General features: G+C 37.3%; 1 protein-coding gene across 3 annotated transcripts in view; it reads left to right on the top strand.

Moving 5' to 3' along the window:
- The window catches only part of LRP5 (LDL receptor related protein 5), a 121438-nt gene that overhangs the window by 70205 nt on the left and 36769 nt on the right, over window positions 1-14464 (top strand). For all 3 annotated transcript variants that reach the window (XM_083348957.1, XM_083348958.1, XM_083348959.1), the window contains one exon: window positions 12628-12844. In XM_083348957.1, coding sequence (XP_083205083.1) covers window positions 12628-12844 — 217 coding nt within the window. The remainder of the gene's footprint in view (window positions 1-12627; window positions 12845-14464) is intronic.

Genomic DNA, 14464 nt, shown 5'->3' on the forward strand with positions numbered 1-14464 from the left:
GTACTATTGGGTATTTTGTTAGATCATAAATTGAATATTAGACAGTTTAATAGATAAATGCAACTTTTTAAAGTTAAAAACACATAACAAAACTTAGGTGTTTAAGTTATAGGTTTGGTAGACAAAGTAGTTTGGTAATAATACCTCTGAAAGAATTCTTAGTTGTTGATTGCTAACTTAAAGTAAGCAATTGTTCCATCCCATCCTGCTTTATTCAGCCCTAACTCAAATGCTCTGTTGACTTTTGGGCACCAATTTAGAAAAATGAGAACAGGTTCAGAACAGGATGGTGAGGTCAATCAGGAGACAAGAAATGAAAATTCTGTGAAGAAAAAGGAGTTCTATGAAGGTCCTAATGTCAAGATCTGCTCTCCTTTGTTCTAATGTGTAGGACATGAAATAGTGGGTTTAAGTTATGGGAAGGCAGATTTCAACTGAATTTTAGCAATTGGTTGATAATAGAAAGAACTTGATGATGGAACCAATTATCCAGAGAGGTAGCAGGTTCAATGGATTCAGTTAAATGCTATAGAGATGTTTGTATGGAATGACATAATGTGAATTGCTATATCAATCAGGGAACTGGACTCTAAATTGCCCATTTTAATGGCACAATTCTATATATTGTCAGGGGTGAGGAAGAGACAAATGATGGCCCACACACTATGCAAATTATACAGCTTATGTTTTTGTGCCAGGTGTTATGTCCCAAATACATCGCATCATTTGTGCAGTGATGTTGATGCACATATCTGATTTTGATATCAGCATAGCCTTGTCAATCTTGGAGGAGGGGGGATTTTCTCACTAATTTAGAAAAAGACCTAAGCATTGTTTCCTTCATCGTGGATGTTTTGAAATATACGAAATACACACAAATGTACAATATAAGAAAGTTAAAGCAGCATGTGAAAGATTTGATTTGAATATTTTCAGGAGTAATGTATATTTATGTAAAGCACTATTTTCTGATTAATTCCACTCCATTGGTTACCTGGCTTTAATTTGAAAATTTGCTAACATCTACAGGTATAACTGCCTACATTACTTGTGTTCTTAGGTATATTAAGGTTCTGAAATCTGATAGAATTCAGTTTCTTAATTCTCAGATTTTTTTTTTACAGAGCGTTTTCCACTTCCAGGTGGAATATATATTTTTCCTTCTAGTTTAGAATATATAATAATGATCCATTTAGGTTTTTAAGAGCCCGGGTAGCAGAGTGATTATTTTTACACAGTTTAGGCATTTCATTTAGTGTTGTGAGATTAAATGATACTGAATTGTTTTTCTTTTCTCCAAACTTGTACTTAGAGCAAAATCAAGTGAAAATGTAAGAAACATTTTCCTCACTGTGGAAATAATAATAATAATTCTTCATGTTTTGATCCCCTTCATTTTAAATAACTGAGGACTTTGTAGGGTTCATTTCCTCCATGCTCTGTGTGCATGGGGAAAAAGTGTGTTCAGGATATGCTTTTAGCCTTGCATGTAAGCAACTATATAGTGGATGCTCTCTGGATTGTAGATGGCCTTGATAGCTTCAGTGCCACATTGTGTGACCCATGGCGAGGGGGGGGAAAGCTGATTAGAAAGGGGGTGTGCTCAGGCTCACTCAGCGTTAACTTAAGAGAAATATTTAGCTTGTTCAATTGATATTCAGCAACTATCATCTGTATTAAAGGGTGTGTTCAGCTTTTTATGAGTATTCTTAGTGTCATGAGGAGATACCTGTCACTCAAAAAAGGGAAGGTTTTTCCCCCCCTAACATTGCTTGACTAGAGTCATCCTGTGGGAAAGGATGCTAACTTACTTAAAACTATGGGTGACCCTTGCCTCCTTTTCTTTTGTGAGCAATAAAGATATAAGGGGGGAGCAAGGAGGGTTTAGCAGAACCCCCACAGCTATCTGCGCCTTCATTGGTAGAAGTGGCTTTCACTTGAACTTGCGTTTGACAAGCGTGTTCTGTCTCATTCAGAAGGATCCTTCAAAGGCAACTAATTGAAATGCTTGCACCCCTTCATTCCTTTTCCAAGTCTTCCCCACCATGCACATGCCCCCAGGTTTGCTTAAACTTCAGGGCACTAGCATTCACGGTTAATGAGGGTCGAGGTGGGGGGAAGGAACAGACCATGCAGATTTGCCTTTTTTCCAAAAAAAAAAAAGTAAAAGTCTGTGGGAAAGGGTTTTTTAAAGCTCCCCTATCCAACCCCTTATGCCAATGTCTGAGAATCTAGTGGCACTAATAAAGAAGCTGGGCTGCTGTTCCCTGCCAAACTTTTTGTTGCACACTTGTTAGAAATTCTTTTTGTCTTTCTAGTCCTTGACTTCATGAAATGAAACACAAATCAGGTCCCCAGAATGAAAGGTTGCATGTCTGCCTTGTGGCATTTGGAATGAAACTATTCACTGCCTGGATGACTATAAATAGAAAGCCAGTAGCTGCCTAATTCTCCACTTTGAGGTTCTTGCAAAGAAGCCCTCTTTCTTGATGAAGGGTGACTTTTGAAAGAAAACTTGGCAAGGAATTCTTATCCTTGCACTTCTAGGTAGGGCTGTGTTTTCTCTAACAAAGGTGTATTCTTGGACCCATAGCAAGATATATCATCTCATCTGTAGAATTCCATGTGAAATTTGAATGCAGAACAAACACCATTCTTTCTGCATTTTGCTCCTGAAAGATTTGTTTGGCTTTCCTCCAACCGTCGGCTCCTTTTTAACTTGTATTCATTCTTCGGCAAGAAGACTAAATTAGTGGTGCAGAGGGGTGATTTTTCTCCCCCTCCCCAGATTCTGAGAGACAGAACAAGAATTGTGATTGTTTTTTTGAAAGCACGATAAAAGATTTTATTCTTCCAATGGACTTCTGAAGTTGCCGACGACGTAAAAATCCAATAGCGTACTGTTGCAGTTCTTCAGGCAATTTGTTTGGTTGATTTGGTCATTATGAATGCCTAAAAATGCTGTGTTGTCCTTTTATGCAAAGCGCTGTCAGCCGTCTTTCTCCTCCCCTTCTAGTTCTTTCCAAAGAAACGGGAAGAGGGAGGAGGGAAGGGGAGTTTCTGCCATACTTCCAATAGTTTGGATGGGCATACATGAGCAAAAGTGGTCAATAAATCATCTGCCTGAGCAGGCACTTTTTAAAACTGTCCCACGTCACCATTGTTTCTGAGTTGTGAGAGCAGGAATTGAAGCCCACTTTGAAGTTTTCTGCAGGACTAATTGCAATCCGAACAGTTTTTTCTTAACGTATTTTTGGGGGTTGCTTATTGCTGAGGCATAGTTTGAACTCTACTGCAGACGTCAGTATTACTATGACTCATATTTGTGACTGCTGACCATAAATAATTTTTTTTAATTCTGCCTTGTTGTTGTTAGCTGCGAAGTCGCGTCCGACTCATCGCGACCCTATGGACAATGTTCCTCCAGGCCTTCCTGTCCTCTACCATCTTCTGCCTACCCTTTCCTTGGGGGGAAAAAAAAACTAGGTGCAATTCTTCAAGATGATTCTCAAGCCTTGCACTCAGCTTGCTGAAGGAAAGAGTGGGAAACATTTTAACCTAAATTTTTGTTATTCCCCTGCCTCAAATTGAAGTCTTTTGTATTTTCTCTCTCCCCTCCTTCCAGTTCCTTTGTTGCTTGAGCATTTGCATGAGAAAACAGTGCAAGGGGCAATGTTAATTTTCAATTGACGCCCACCAACTTTTTAATGGGGCTACTTTTCAGTTTTTATGATGAGTTGTTGTTATGTCTGCATGCTGATTTCATTGTGATGGTCCATATGTTTTGCTTGTCACTGTTTATGGTAAGGCTTCCTTCACCTCAAAGCACCCTGCTGCCCTTTTGCATTGGCTGCGCCTAGAGGTAGCCCTGCTCTTTTCCCTTTCTAACCAACTTTCCCTTGGGAGTCTGTGGTGAAATATTGAACACAGTGACTCTTTTGTCAGTTTTCGTCTTCCTTTATCTCGGGTGCCTTTGTCCAATACTCCGATTTTACAAGAGTGTTGCAAATGCTGTCCACCCACCCATCCGTAGATGTAAAATTTGTCTTCCATCACTCACAGCTTTGTTCCGTTAATGGCGGTTAGACATTTTTCTCAAAATTTCCTCTCAGTTAAATTGGCTCCGTGGTTGCAGTTACATCGGCGTATGCACTTGGTCTCGCTGAATTTCCTCTGGACACATTGATATTTTCCTTTACCAAAGATCATTATCAGATATTTTGCTAAAGAATATTTGCTTTCTTAGATATAACTAGGTGTTTTTTTTGTTTTGAAGCTAACAACTGCACTTTCGTATTATTGTTTTATTGTGCTGCTATTCAGGAGTAGCCGATACAGCAGGTAATTTTAAAACAATTTTTTAAACAAATGATACGATTCTGATTTTATTTTACCAAATTATCTAAATAATTTTGCACATGTTCTACACCTTTTTTCTGCAAAAGTTTCTCATAAAACATCAAGTTGTCATACTTTAAGTATAATCTATGTGCAGATCAATCACAAACAAGTTAGAAATAGAAAATACTACAGTATTGATGGTTGCTAGTAATAGAATATTTCTTAATACTTTATTTATACTTAACACTACTACACTAGTAACATTACAACATTTACGTGGAATGTCTAGATGTAAAAGAATAGATTCATAATCTTATGTTGTATTCATTTAAGTCAGTGTTTTACAATTTGTTCTCCTTGCAGATGTTTTATACTACAATTCTAGTATCCAGAAACATCATGAAGGATTCTGATAATGCCTTTTATACCTTAGGCATGAAAGCCAGCTGGGTGACTTTGGACCCGTCAGTCTCCTCAGCCCAACCTATCTCCAGGGTTGTTGTGGTGGTGAAAATAGGAGAAAGAAGTATTAGTATGTTTGCCACCTTGAGTTGTATATCAAAGCAAAGGCGGAATAAAAATCAAATAAATGAATACTATCTGCATTTGAAATAGTACATTTCATATAAAGCAAATATTGCAAACATTTCATCATTAGATGAAAGCTAAGTCTGTACATTTTCCCTTTGGTATAAAACAAATTGAGGGTGAATCCAAATTAATAAAATATTTTGTTCTAATTTTCAACCAAAACTAGTCTGATGTAGAAGGCAAAATAGGTCAAGTGGGCAGGTTTTTATGGAAATGTTTTGCTTGTTGATCCATACAATAACTTTTTACAACTGTTTTTCTCTTAACAGGTTTCAATTTAGGAAATTAAAAACAACCTTACAACCACCCCCCTCCTATGTGCAAAAGAGCTTTTGAAAAATTGTTTGGGAGGGAGAAAGTTGATTGCAGGTAGCCTCGGGACTCTGTCCTAGCTCATGCTATAAATTAAATCACTCTTCCAAACTTCAGATAAAAGAGTGGGGATCAGTTGGTGCATTATTGTGTCTTAAGAAAAAAACTTTTTTTTCAAATCAAAATTACTATTTTTAATCATGTTCCAGTCTGTGACACTAAATGAGAACTTGCCGAAATGGGCATAATTTAAGGACATGCATCATGGACCTGATTTTAGCTAAAGGGATAGGCTACTTGGCCCTTGAGAGAATCATGGAGCCTCCTGCTTATTTGATGTTTTGTAAGCCACCTGACATAACAAAATCTATCTCTGAAGACAGCCTATAAAAATTCCAAAGAAGTAAAAACAGAACTAGACAGATGGTAGTGTCATTAAACATATAAGCATTTAGGGATAAGAAGCATGGCGGAAGAATGAAGAGAAAGAGGCACTCTAGCATATGGTTTGTACACAACATGGGATTGGCTGAAGTCAGGAGGAGGGAGGAAAAAAGTTTGCAGGACAAATAAAATTAAATTTATCCGCCCAATATTAAGAATACCTGAATAAAGTTCAGAATATCTAAAGGGTATAGATTATTATTCTGTAATGTAATCTTTAAACCACTGCAAAGTGAATTTTAACAATGCCACGTGTAGTCTACAAGCAAGTCTGGAAGATACCTGCTTAGGGAAGGCTGATTTTATCTTCCATCCAATATTGCTGTTTTGGATAGCTAATCCTGATATTAAAAATTCCAAATGGCAAGGATAACGTCACCACTTTCAAAAAAAGTCTCTGTACTTACTAGGTCAGTAAAAGAAGAGTTATCATGCTCTCAGAGAATGCATGTCCTGTCGGGAATAAATATACTTGTTTCCATTCTTTGCCTGTGAGTGAATCAGGGCCATTTGGCAGACTCTTGTTAAAAGACCAGAGCTTGAAGTAGATTAGATCATTTTTCTGACCTGGCAGACATACGAGAATTCCTTGGGTTATGTAGGTGTATGTCTCCAAATGCACATTCCAGTGTGGGTGGTCTGTCCGTTTTTCATTGCTACAGTGGAATGCATAGTTGGATATCTGTCCAAAGGAGGCAACATGGTACTTATAGCTGCATCCTGAGGGTCCCAAGATGGGGAGTGCTCTAAAGGCAATGCTGCATGGGAAAGCATGGCTATATAGTTCAACACAAAGAGAAAATACCAGTTTGAAGAACTCTTTTACATTTAAGAGATGCATTCTGCAACCACTTACACTTTAACTTTCCCCCCCAGTCTTTTTTCTCACACCTTTCCCCAATAGGGTGTCTAAATTGATTTATTTCATCAATTTATATGGCCACCTATCTGACAGATGACTGTCAGTGGCTAACAAAAGGTAAAAGCAATAAAAATTATTATTATGGTTTAAACATACAATCAGTCAGATGTTCAGACAGGATTCTTTTTATCCACCTATTGAGTCCTTCCCAAGCACCTGGAATAGGCAGATGTTGAGGCATCGTGGCAAAATGTAAGCTGTTCCAATTAAAGCTGCTTTTTGCAATTGGCTGAAGGTGATTTTGTCAATGCCAGTGATATTCAAGTGGTGCTCCAGTTGCTTTAGGATTGCATCCAAGGTGGCTATATTATTATGGAGTAAAAACCAACAGTAGTTAAGCCCAAACAGAACAACCCATAAAAGCCTTTTAACAGGCCATCTAACCTTCAGAACCTCAGACCTTGAAGCCTATGAAAGACTAGCAAGATAGGAGTCAATGCCATCTTGGAGCACATTCCAGTAATGCACCTTGGGAGCTGACTATGGCATAAATAAATATAAGCAGTACCTCCCAGTCCAGCAATGAGCACAATTAGTATGCAAAGTGAAGTTATGCAGAAATTCTCCTGGCCATGACTGCCACTGATACTTCAATATTTATGAACTATGTGTCTTGGGTTTAAATGAGGCTATTAGTTAATGCGTCTCCAGATATTTGGCAAGCATAATTTACTTGTGTAGCCCAAGGCAATGAAAGTCCCTGATCTGTATTAATTAAGGGTGGGGAGAATTACATGCATTGATCTTTAATTAGTCAATGGAGCATACTTTGCAGATTCTTGTTAGGTATTAACAGAAGTGCGTGTTGGGAGATATGGGCAAGGGAAGAGAAAATGGATGTGTAATTGAGCTTGCCTCTGATAATTCATTTTATCACACAATTCTAGCATGATGCAGTTGCTGCGTCTCACTTGTACTTGCTGATTTTTCGCTTCTCAGATCTTTTTCACCTGCATGTAAGTAACACTTGTTTTGGCTTGCTGTGCTGTTGTTTTGAATTGCAACAACAGCAACACAATCAGATGTGAGGTGTGATTGATATTTATGACTTTGTTTTCAGAAAGCTTTTGAGTATTAATGAGGCAGAGGAGGAAGGCTAACAGCAGAAACAAAATGAGGCTATATTTTGCATAGGTTGCAGATGTTCTGAACAGTGTTTTTAATATGGGACATTTGTTTTGCCAGCAGCTTGGTTCTACAGGTTTTTTTTTTTAAAAAATAACAACCCTGAAAGCTATACATTTTTGGTAGAACTTTCCTATTTCATTACAAATATAGAGAGCTTGTTCCCTGTAAAACCGGGGTGTCAAACTTGCAACATCATGTGATGTGTTATGACATATCAACTTTTTTTCCTTTGCCAGCAATGGGGTGGGCATGGTTTCACCATGACACATCTGGCCTGCAGGCTGGCAGTTTAACCCCCCTGCTGTAAAACATTTAAGTTAGAGTCAACGAGCTGAAAAGAGTACTGTGAAAGATGATTGCTGGAAATTAATAATAATGCAATGGCAAGATTGTGGAATTCAGCTGAATCCTGTTGGCAATAAAACTGTGAGGCAATTCAGGAGACATAAGTCAAAAAAAATCCCTGGTGTTATCCTTACATTCTATCTCATATTGAATTTCAGAAAAGGGTAGAAAACCCAAGAAAACTGCTTGTTGACTTAGTTTCTTTATCTCTCATTATCTTTCCACTCCCCCTCCCTTCACCCCCCACCATGTATATACTTGTTTCAATCTTTATCCATCAACTTCTTGTGACTTAAAAAACAGATCACTATGCTGGTAACATTTAGATAACAGCTTTTCCAACTTATCAGGAGTGGCAGAACAACTAGTGTAGCCAATTGTTTTTCTTTAGAGCATATGAATCATTGCTCTTAATATGGCATTTCCTTTAGGGGGTGTACACAAAACAGGAAAATGCAATATTAATAAAAAATGATGCATTCAGAACATTCTGGTATAATTTTCTGGGTGTTGTGTGGAACAAAACATTTCTCCATTGTCCTATATCTGCACGGGACAAGCCCATAGAGTGCAATGAAAACATTAAATGAGTATTTTGCTCTATAGTTTTTCAGCGTAGGATCACAAAAGTTGTTGAGGTATCAGTCCATGCCAAATGTAACCTACCATCTAACTTTACAGAAAAAATTCAACAAGGGAATTTCTCTCCCCTCCCCCCCAATAGTAAGCTTAAAAAATTGGGTGGGACTAAAAAGTTCAGTCAATTCCAACTTTGGGAGAACTTCCCCCCCCCCACGAGAAGTTGAAATTGATTGATTGATTGAACCTTTTTTTTTTTGCACATGATGGCAGAGGCCTAAAGTGAAAAGGTTTTATAAAACCCAGCTGAAGGCCTAGGACTGGGGCAACGGCATGCGTGCCCACAGAAAGGGCTCTGCATGCCACCTGTGGCACACGTGGCATAGGTTCGCCACCACGGGTATAGAGTTTTGTCCTGGCATTTCTACCTCAAAATTTATTGAACTTGGAATGGTTTGAGTATGCCCCATTTTCCTTTTGAAGAGAAGAGGGATTGTGGTGTTTTCCTCTTAACAGAGTTATCAAAAATTAAGCAAGTACTATCATGTATATTGTTTTATGCTGCTACTGTGATCAGTTTGAACATTGATAAATATGGATGATCTAATAAGTCTGCAGTTTTTTTCCCCTTTGGAGAAATGACTTTACAAATGGGCATATACAGATTCTTTTTACTTGGGCCAGTGAGAATCCACTTCAGACGAGAGGGGACACTTTAATATTTTGGAGTTCATTAACATGGGAAGTACCGTGTTTCTCTGAAAATAAGACCGTATCTTAAAACTTCTGAATAAGCATAAAGAAAAAGATAGTCAAGCAATTTATTACTTTTCCACAAAGTCCTACAGCTGTTAAGACAGTGGCTGTGCTTTTGAACATAGAGGAATTGCATGAATAATCCTAAGCTACTTCTCTGTGATTTCTGAAGATGTTGCCAGAGTAGATGGGTATACTGAACTGTAATGTAAACAGATGTAGATGTAGCATAATCTTCATTACTGAATTTTGCCAAATTCTGGATAGACAAAATATATCATAAGATTATACACTCATTTCTTTAATTGGGAATATTTCCTACTTTTGATTTTGAATATAATTTGAAATCTCACTTGATTTCTTCTCCATTTTTGTGGGAAAATGTACAAATATAACCTGTACTACAGCTATGGTCCAAAATTTAAATCACATTTATGTGTGAATAAAATATAGTTAATAAGCTATAATAAGCTGCATTGAATACACAGGTAGCCCTTGAATGACAGCCATTCATCTAGCAGCCGTTTGAAGTTACAACAGCACTGAAAAAAGCGACTTACGACTGTTTTTCACACTTACGACCATTGTAAGGTCTTGATAAAGGAAAATTTGCCTCGATCTATGATTTGTCAGGGATTGTAACATATTTAACAAGGCAGTTTTCTACTTTACTGTTGCCTGGCAGCCGTAAGGCTGCTTCATGCTTCTAAGCCTGACCCTTGGGTGATGTGGAAAAAAGCCAAGCCATGCATTAGTGCACAGGCGGTAGATATTAACATACTTTGACAGAAGGAAAACTTTCATAACAAATTAGAGCTTGATTTGGAGAAGCCCCCAGGGTTGAAATCTGTTTGGAATATCTGAGAAGCTAGTGCTAAAATAATTGTAGCTTAATTTCGGACTGTGTTTTTAAATTGCACCAGACCAAGTCTCACTTGTCAAAATTTTAGAAAAGCTTCTACTAAGATTTTTCTTCAACCCTGTGCAAAAGAAAATGTACATAGCATATACAGTATTTGTTTTCGTTAGGTTTGTAGTTTATTAACGTAATTACAAAGAAGCAGAGATTGAAGTTTCTTGTTTTATAAATTTGTTGTGGCTCACAGTTGCCTCCGCAGCTAGTAAATAGTCTGTTCTCAATGCATCCTATCCACACTGGAGACCAGATTGTGTGGGGAATTTATAGGGTAAAGAGAAGAATGTAAACGTGTGTGTTTGTGTGTGTGTGTGTGTGTGTGTGTGTGTGTGTGTGTGTGAGAGAGAGAGAGAGAGAGAGAGAGAGAGAGAGAGAGAGAGAGATACTACTTATTTTTTTTCTTTTCCCTCCCTCCATTCTGAAAATAGTTTTGGTAGAACAGCAGAGGATGAATTTTGTGTGTTAATTTCAAATGAATGCTCAAGTATAGTTTAGTTTCCTTACAGAAGGACCATAACCTTGGCAAAAGAAAGTAGCTGAACTCTGTGTATATACCTAAATACAGTATACAAATTTGTGTGCATTCAAAATGAGTTAATTATATATAGTAAGTCAGGATACTGTTCCACCTCTGATTACTATAGGGCTAGATTTCACTGCTGCTTGAAGGCTTAGAAGATAATATAATTTATGGACCAATATCAATGTTCTGTAGATTTCCTTGTCACAAGAAAATGATTGCAACCACTAAAAAAGAGGTGATTGGGTGGACTTAATGAGATCTTCTGAAAGAGAGAGTGAACATTTCAAAGAGTAAAAGACAAAAGAGTAAAAGAAATTATGGAAGCAACGTTGATTCACAATGACAGAAAGGAATGAAGTCTAATGAATAGTGGTTGGTATAAACTAGCTATGTATGAAGTCATGGCAACTGGACTTTTTTTCCTGTTAGTTTGAGATGTTCCACTGCTCATCCAAGCTGCTTCCTCAGTCCACACAAGTTAGTTAGAACAGGAGTCTAACAAGTCTTAAAATTTGTCAAGGTTGCAGACCCCTGAGTTAGGTAGAGTGTCATTGGAATGTACCAATTCCTCCTGCACCAACCTCAGGGGTTTCTCTCCAGAGTGCATTGCAATATGTCAATGAAGATTCCAGCAGTCCAGATAAAGTTGTGTGAAGATTGATTCATGGCAACTGGACTTATTTTCCTGTTAGTTTGAGACTAACCATGACTCAGCCTTCAGACAATTTTACCTGGATGACTGAGAATATTCATTGACATAGATTTAATTATGTTTTAAATTCCGTAGCTTACTATTTCTTATTTCTTTTCTGTATTTTGCTTACTTCAAAGTGAGAATAGCACGAGTGATATGTAATAATGTTATATAGGGTTAATTTGGGTTATTTCTGAACAGTAGATTGAAATGTTCAATCATATCCAAAAATTCAGTTCTTAAGGGAAAGGTTGCATAGTGTTAGGAACAGATCTAATAGCTGCGAAGGTTTGATAATATTGTAGATGAAAGGAATAATAGAGATTGAATTATTTTTATTTTAATATGAGTAATTAAAATCAAGTTTTAATCAAATATAGTTGGACTATATCCATGTAGTATTTTTATTTGTAGTGCAAGTTTGTGCCAAGACCATCTTTGAGGATTATCGCTTGTTTGTTTGTTTGTTTGTTTGTTTTTTAAAAAATCAATCTAGTATACAGCGCTAATAATCCCTGATAATCTAAGTAGGACTCATGCTTGTGATTTTCAAGATCAGTGAAAGTTGGCTAAATCCTGCAGCCTTCTGCACTTCAAGATCAATAGTTGAGAATTTAAAATTGGCTAGGGCTTTATTACAATTTATAATAATTGCCCAGGGCAAACGCTAGCAAATGATAGTTCAGAATCTACTGCTAGGTTTATGGATGATGTACACAAGTTTCTCATTCCTGTGTGGTTAATAATAACTAGAAGTATTTTTGTTTCAAGAAATTAGGAATTTGGTTCTTGTGTTTGAAACAGATTGCAGGACTGATCCCATATTAAAAAGAAGCATTGCTGAGTCCGATGTTCCAGTCAGCCATGAACTTCCTACAAAAAACAAAACAGAGGACTCATAATTTACCACTGAGCTAGAACCTAGCAATACCTAAATTATATCAACATATCTAGCATAGATATCCATCTTAAATGATGTTAGATTAACTTCACAATCACCTCCATCAAAATATTTTTTTCATACATAAATTTTTGCTAGTTTATAGCTGAACTATATATATATTTATATTTTACAGGTGATAAGCCTTGATGGAACCATGAGAAAAACACTCATAGAAGATAAACTTCCTCATATATTTGGATTTACTTTACTTGGTGAATACATTTACTGGACAGATTGGCAGAGGCGAAGTATTGAAAGGGTTCACAAGAAGTGGGCAAGTCGGGACATTATCATTGATCAGTTGCCGGACTTGATGGGTCTTAAAGCAACAAGTGTCACCAGAGCAGAGGGTAAGTGAGGGCATTGCCCAATGGTTGGACCGTGCTCCAGAACAATGTTTGCCATGAAAACAATAATGAGTTTCACGGAAGAGTTGTATATAAGAAGTCTAACCAGTGTTAAGATTAAGTAGAAAAATTAGTATCCTCTTTGCAGATTCATTGTCTGATAGGTAAAAGGATCTGAGTACTTGCACGCCAATTGTTCTCAGTGAGCTCTTTTTTATTTGGTGGAGTAACTTTGAACCCGTTGGTTGGTGAGAAGGGAGAGTGGCAGGTCTCTTCTTCAGCCAGCTATGTGCTCCTGTTGGACCTGGATTGCACCTGAATGTTATTTCAACTGCCAAGAGTATTTCTTGACAGTGATTGGGGGGGGGGGGAATGGCATAACCAATGGGCTCAGGGCCTTGTGTGTGAGATTTGGATATTTGTGTTGAGGGGGCTCAGTTATTGGCATGATCCTCTTGCAGAATATCACTTTTTCATCTTTTGCAGTGGCTGGAGAAATGCTGTAATGGGAGTACAGCCACCTGGTTTGTTAAGGGCTTTGAATAGCGCTGATGTATTTCTATTTTGTTTCTTTTTCATGCTACCTAGGTCATTTTATGAGGTAAACATGAATAATTTATCATGTATTCTTACAAATGAGAAATAAGTATGATTAGAGGGATGCATCAATTGGGCTACAATATATCCTCTGTGCAATACCTTCTGTTATAAAAGGCACACATTATTAGCTACCAATCCCATTATGCTGTTTTGACCAATGTTTATGTCCAGAGAAGCTTTCAGTGTTAAGTATGGGGGTATATAAAGAGAGCAGCCGTTAATATCCTTCATGTCTGCAGATAGAAGAATCACTCTGAAAATAACTGCATTTTTTACACACATACTTACACACACTGGTTGTGTGTGTGTGTGTGTGTGTGTGTGTGAATATATAAACATGAAAGCTTGCCTCCTGATTTATGTCTATGTGCATCCATTATGATTTCCTAATTGGGGCTTTAGACGCATTTCTATCCCTTAATTTATCTTACTGTGTTCTCTAAGATTCACTCATGCTTTTTAACCTGCAACAATTCCTCATAGCAATGTTTAACGGTACTGACTCAGGGAACATTTTCTAGAAATGTTTATTAACTGCTATTCCCAGACAACAAGCAGCTGGGGTGAGCTGAAGTCTGTGATATAAACTATAAGTCAAAATAGTGCAAAGCTTGGGAATTTATTACTCTTTACATGGAAAACATTTAGACGTCTCCCCAGGCTTTAACACCCAAGTGCACAAAGAAATTCATGATATTCCAAAAGTTTATTGTGCAAAGAAGGAATGTTTTATTCTTTCATTATTGTTCAATGGAACTTTGTCATAAAATCAATTATGTTTAATTGAAATTTTGTGATTCTTTTCAATAATCTTTTCTTTTTGAAACTGCAACAATAACAGTCATGATCACAATGCCAAATTATTAGCTCTATAAAGATAGATTTTCACTCAATCCCATGAAATCTTGTTGAGTTTCACACATTTTCACACTCCAAAATATGTGTGGAGATTTACCCATGCAGCCAGCATCTGTTCATCATCCAGATGCTCAATCTTTATTACAACTGCTTGACATATCTTAC

This window comes from Vipera ursinii, assembly GCF_947247035.1.
Source record: "Vipera ursinii genome assembly, chromosome: 1".
Classification (NCBI taxonomy): Eukaryota; Metazoa; Chordata; class Lepidosauria; order Squamata; family Viperidae; genus Vipera; species Vipera ursinii.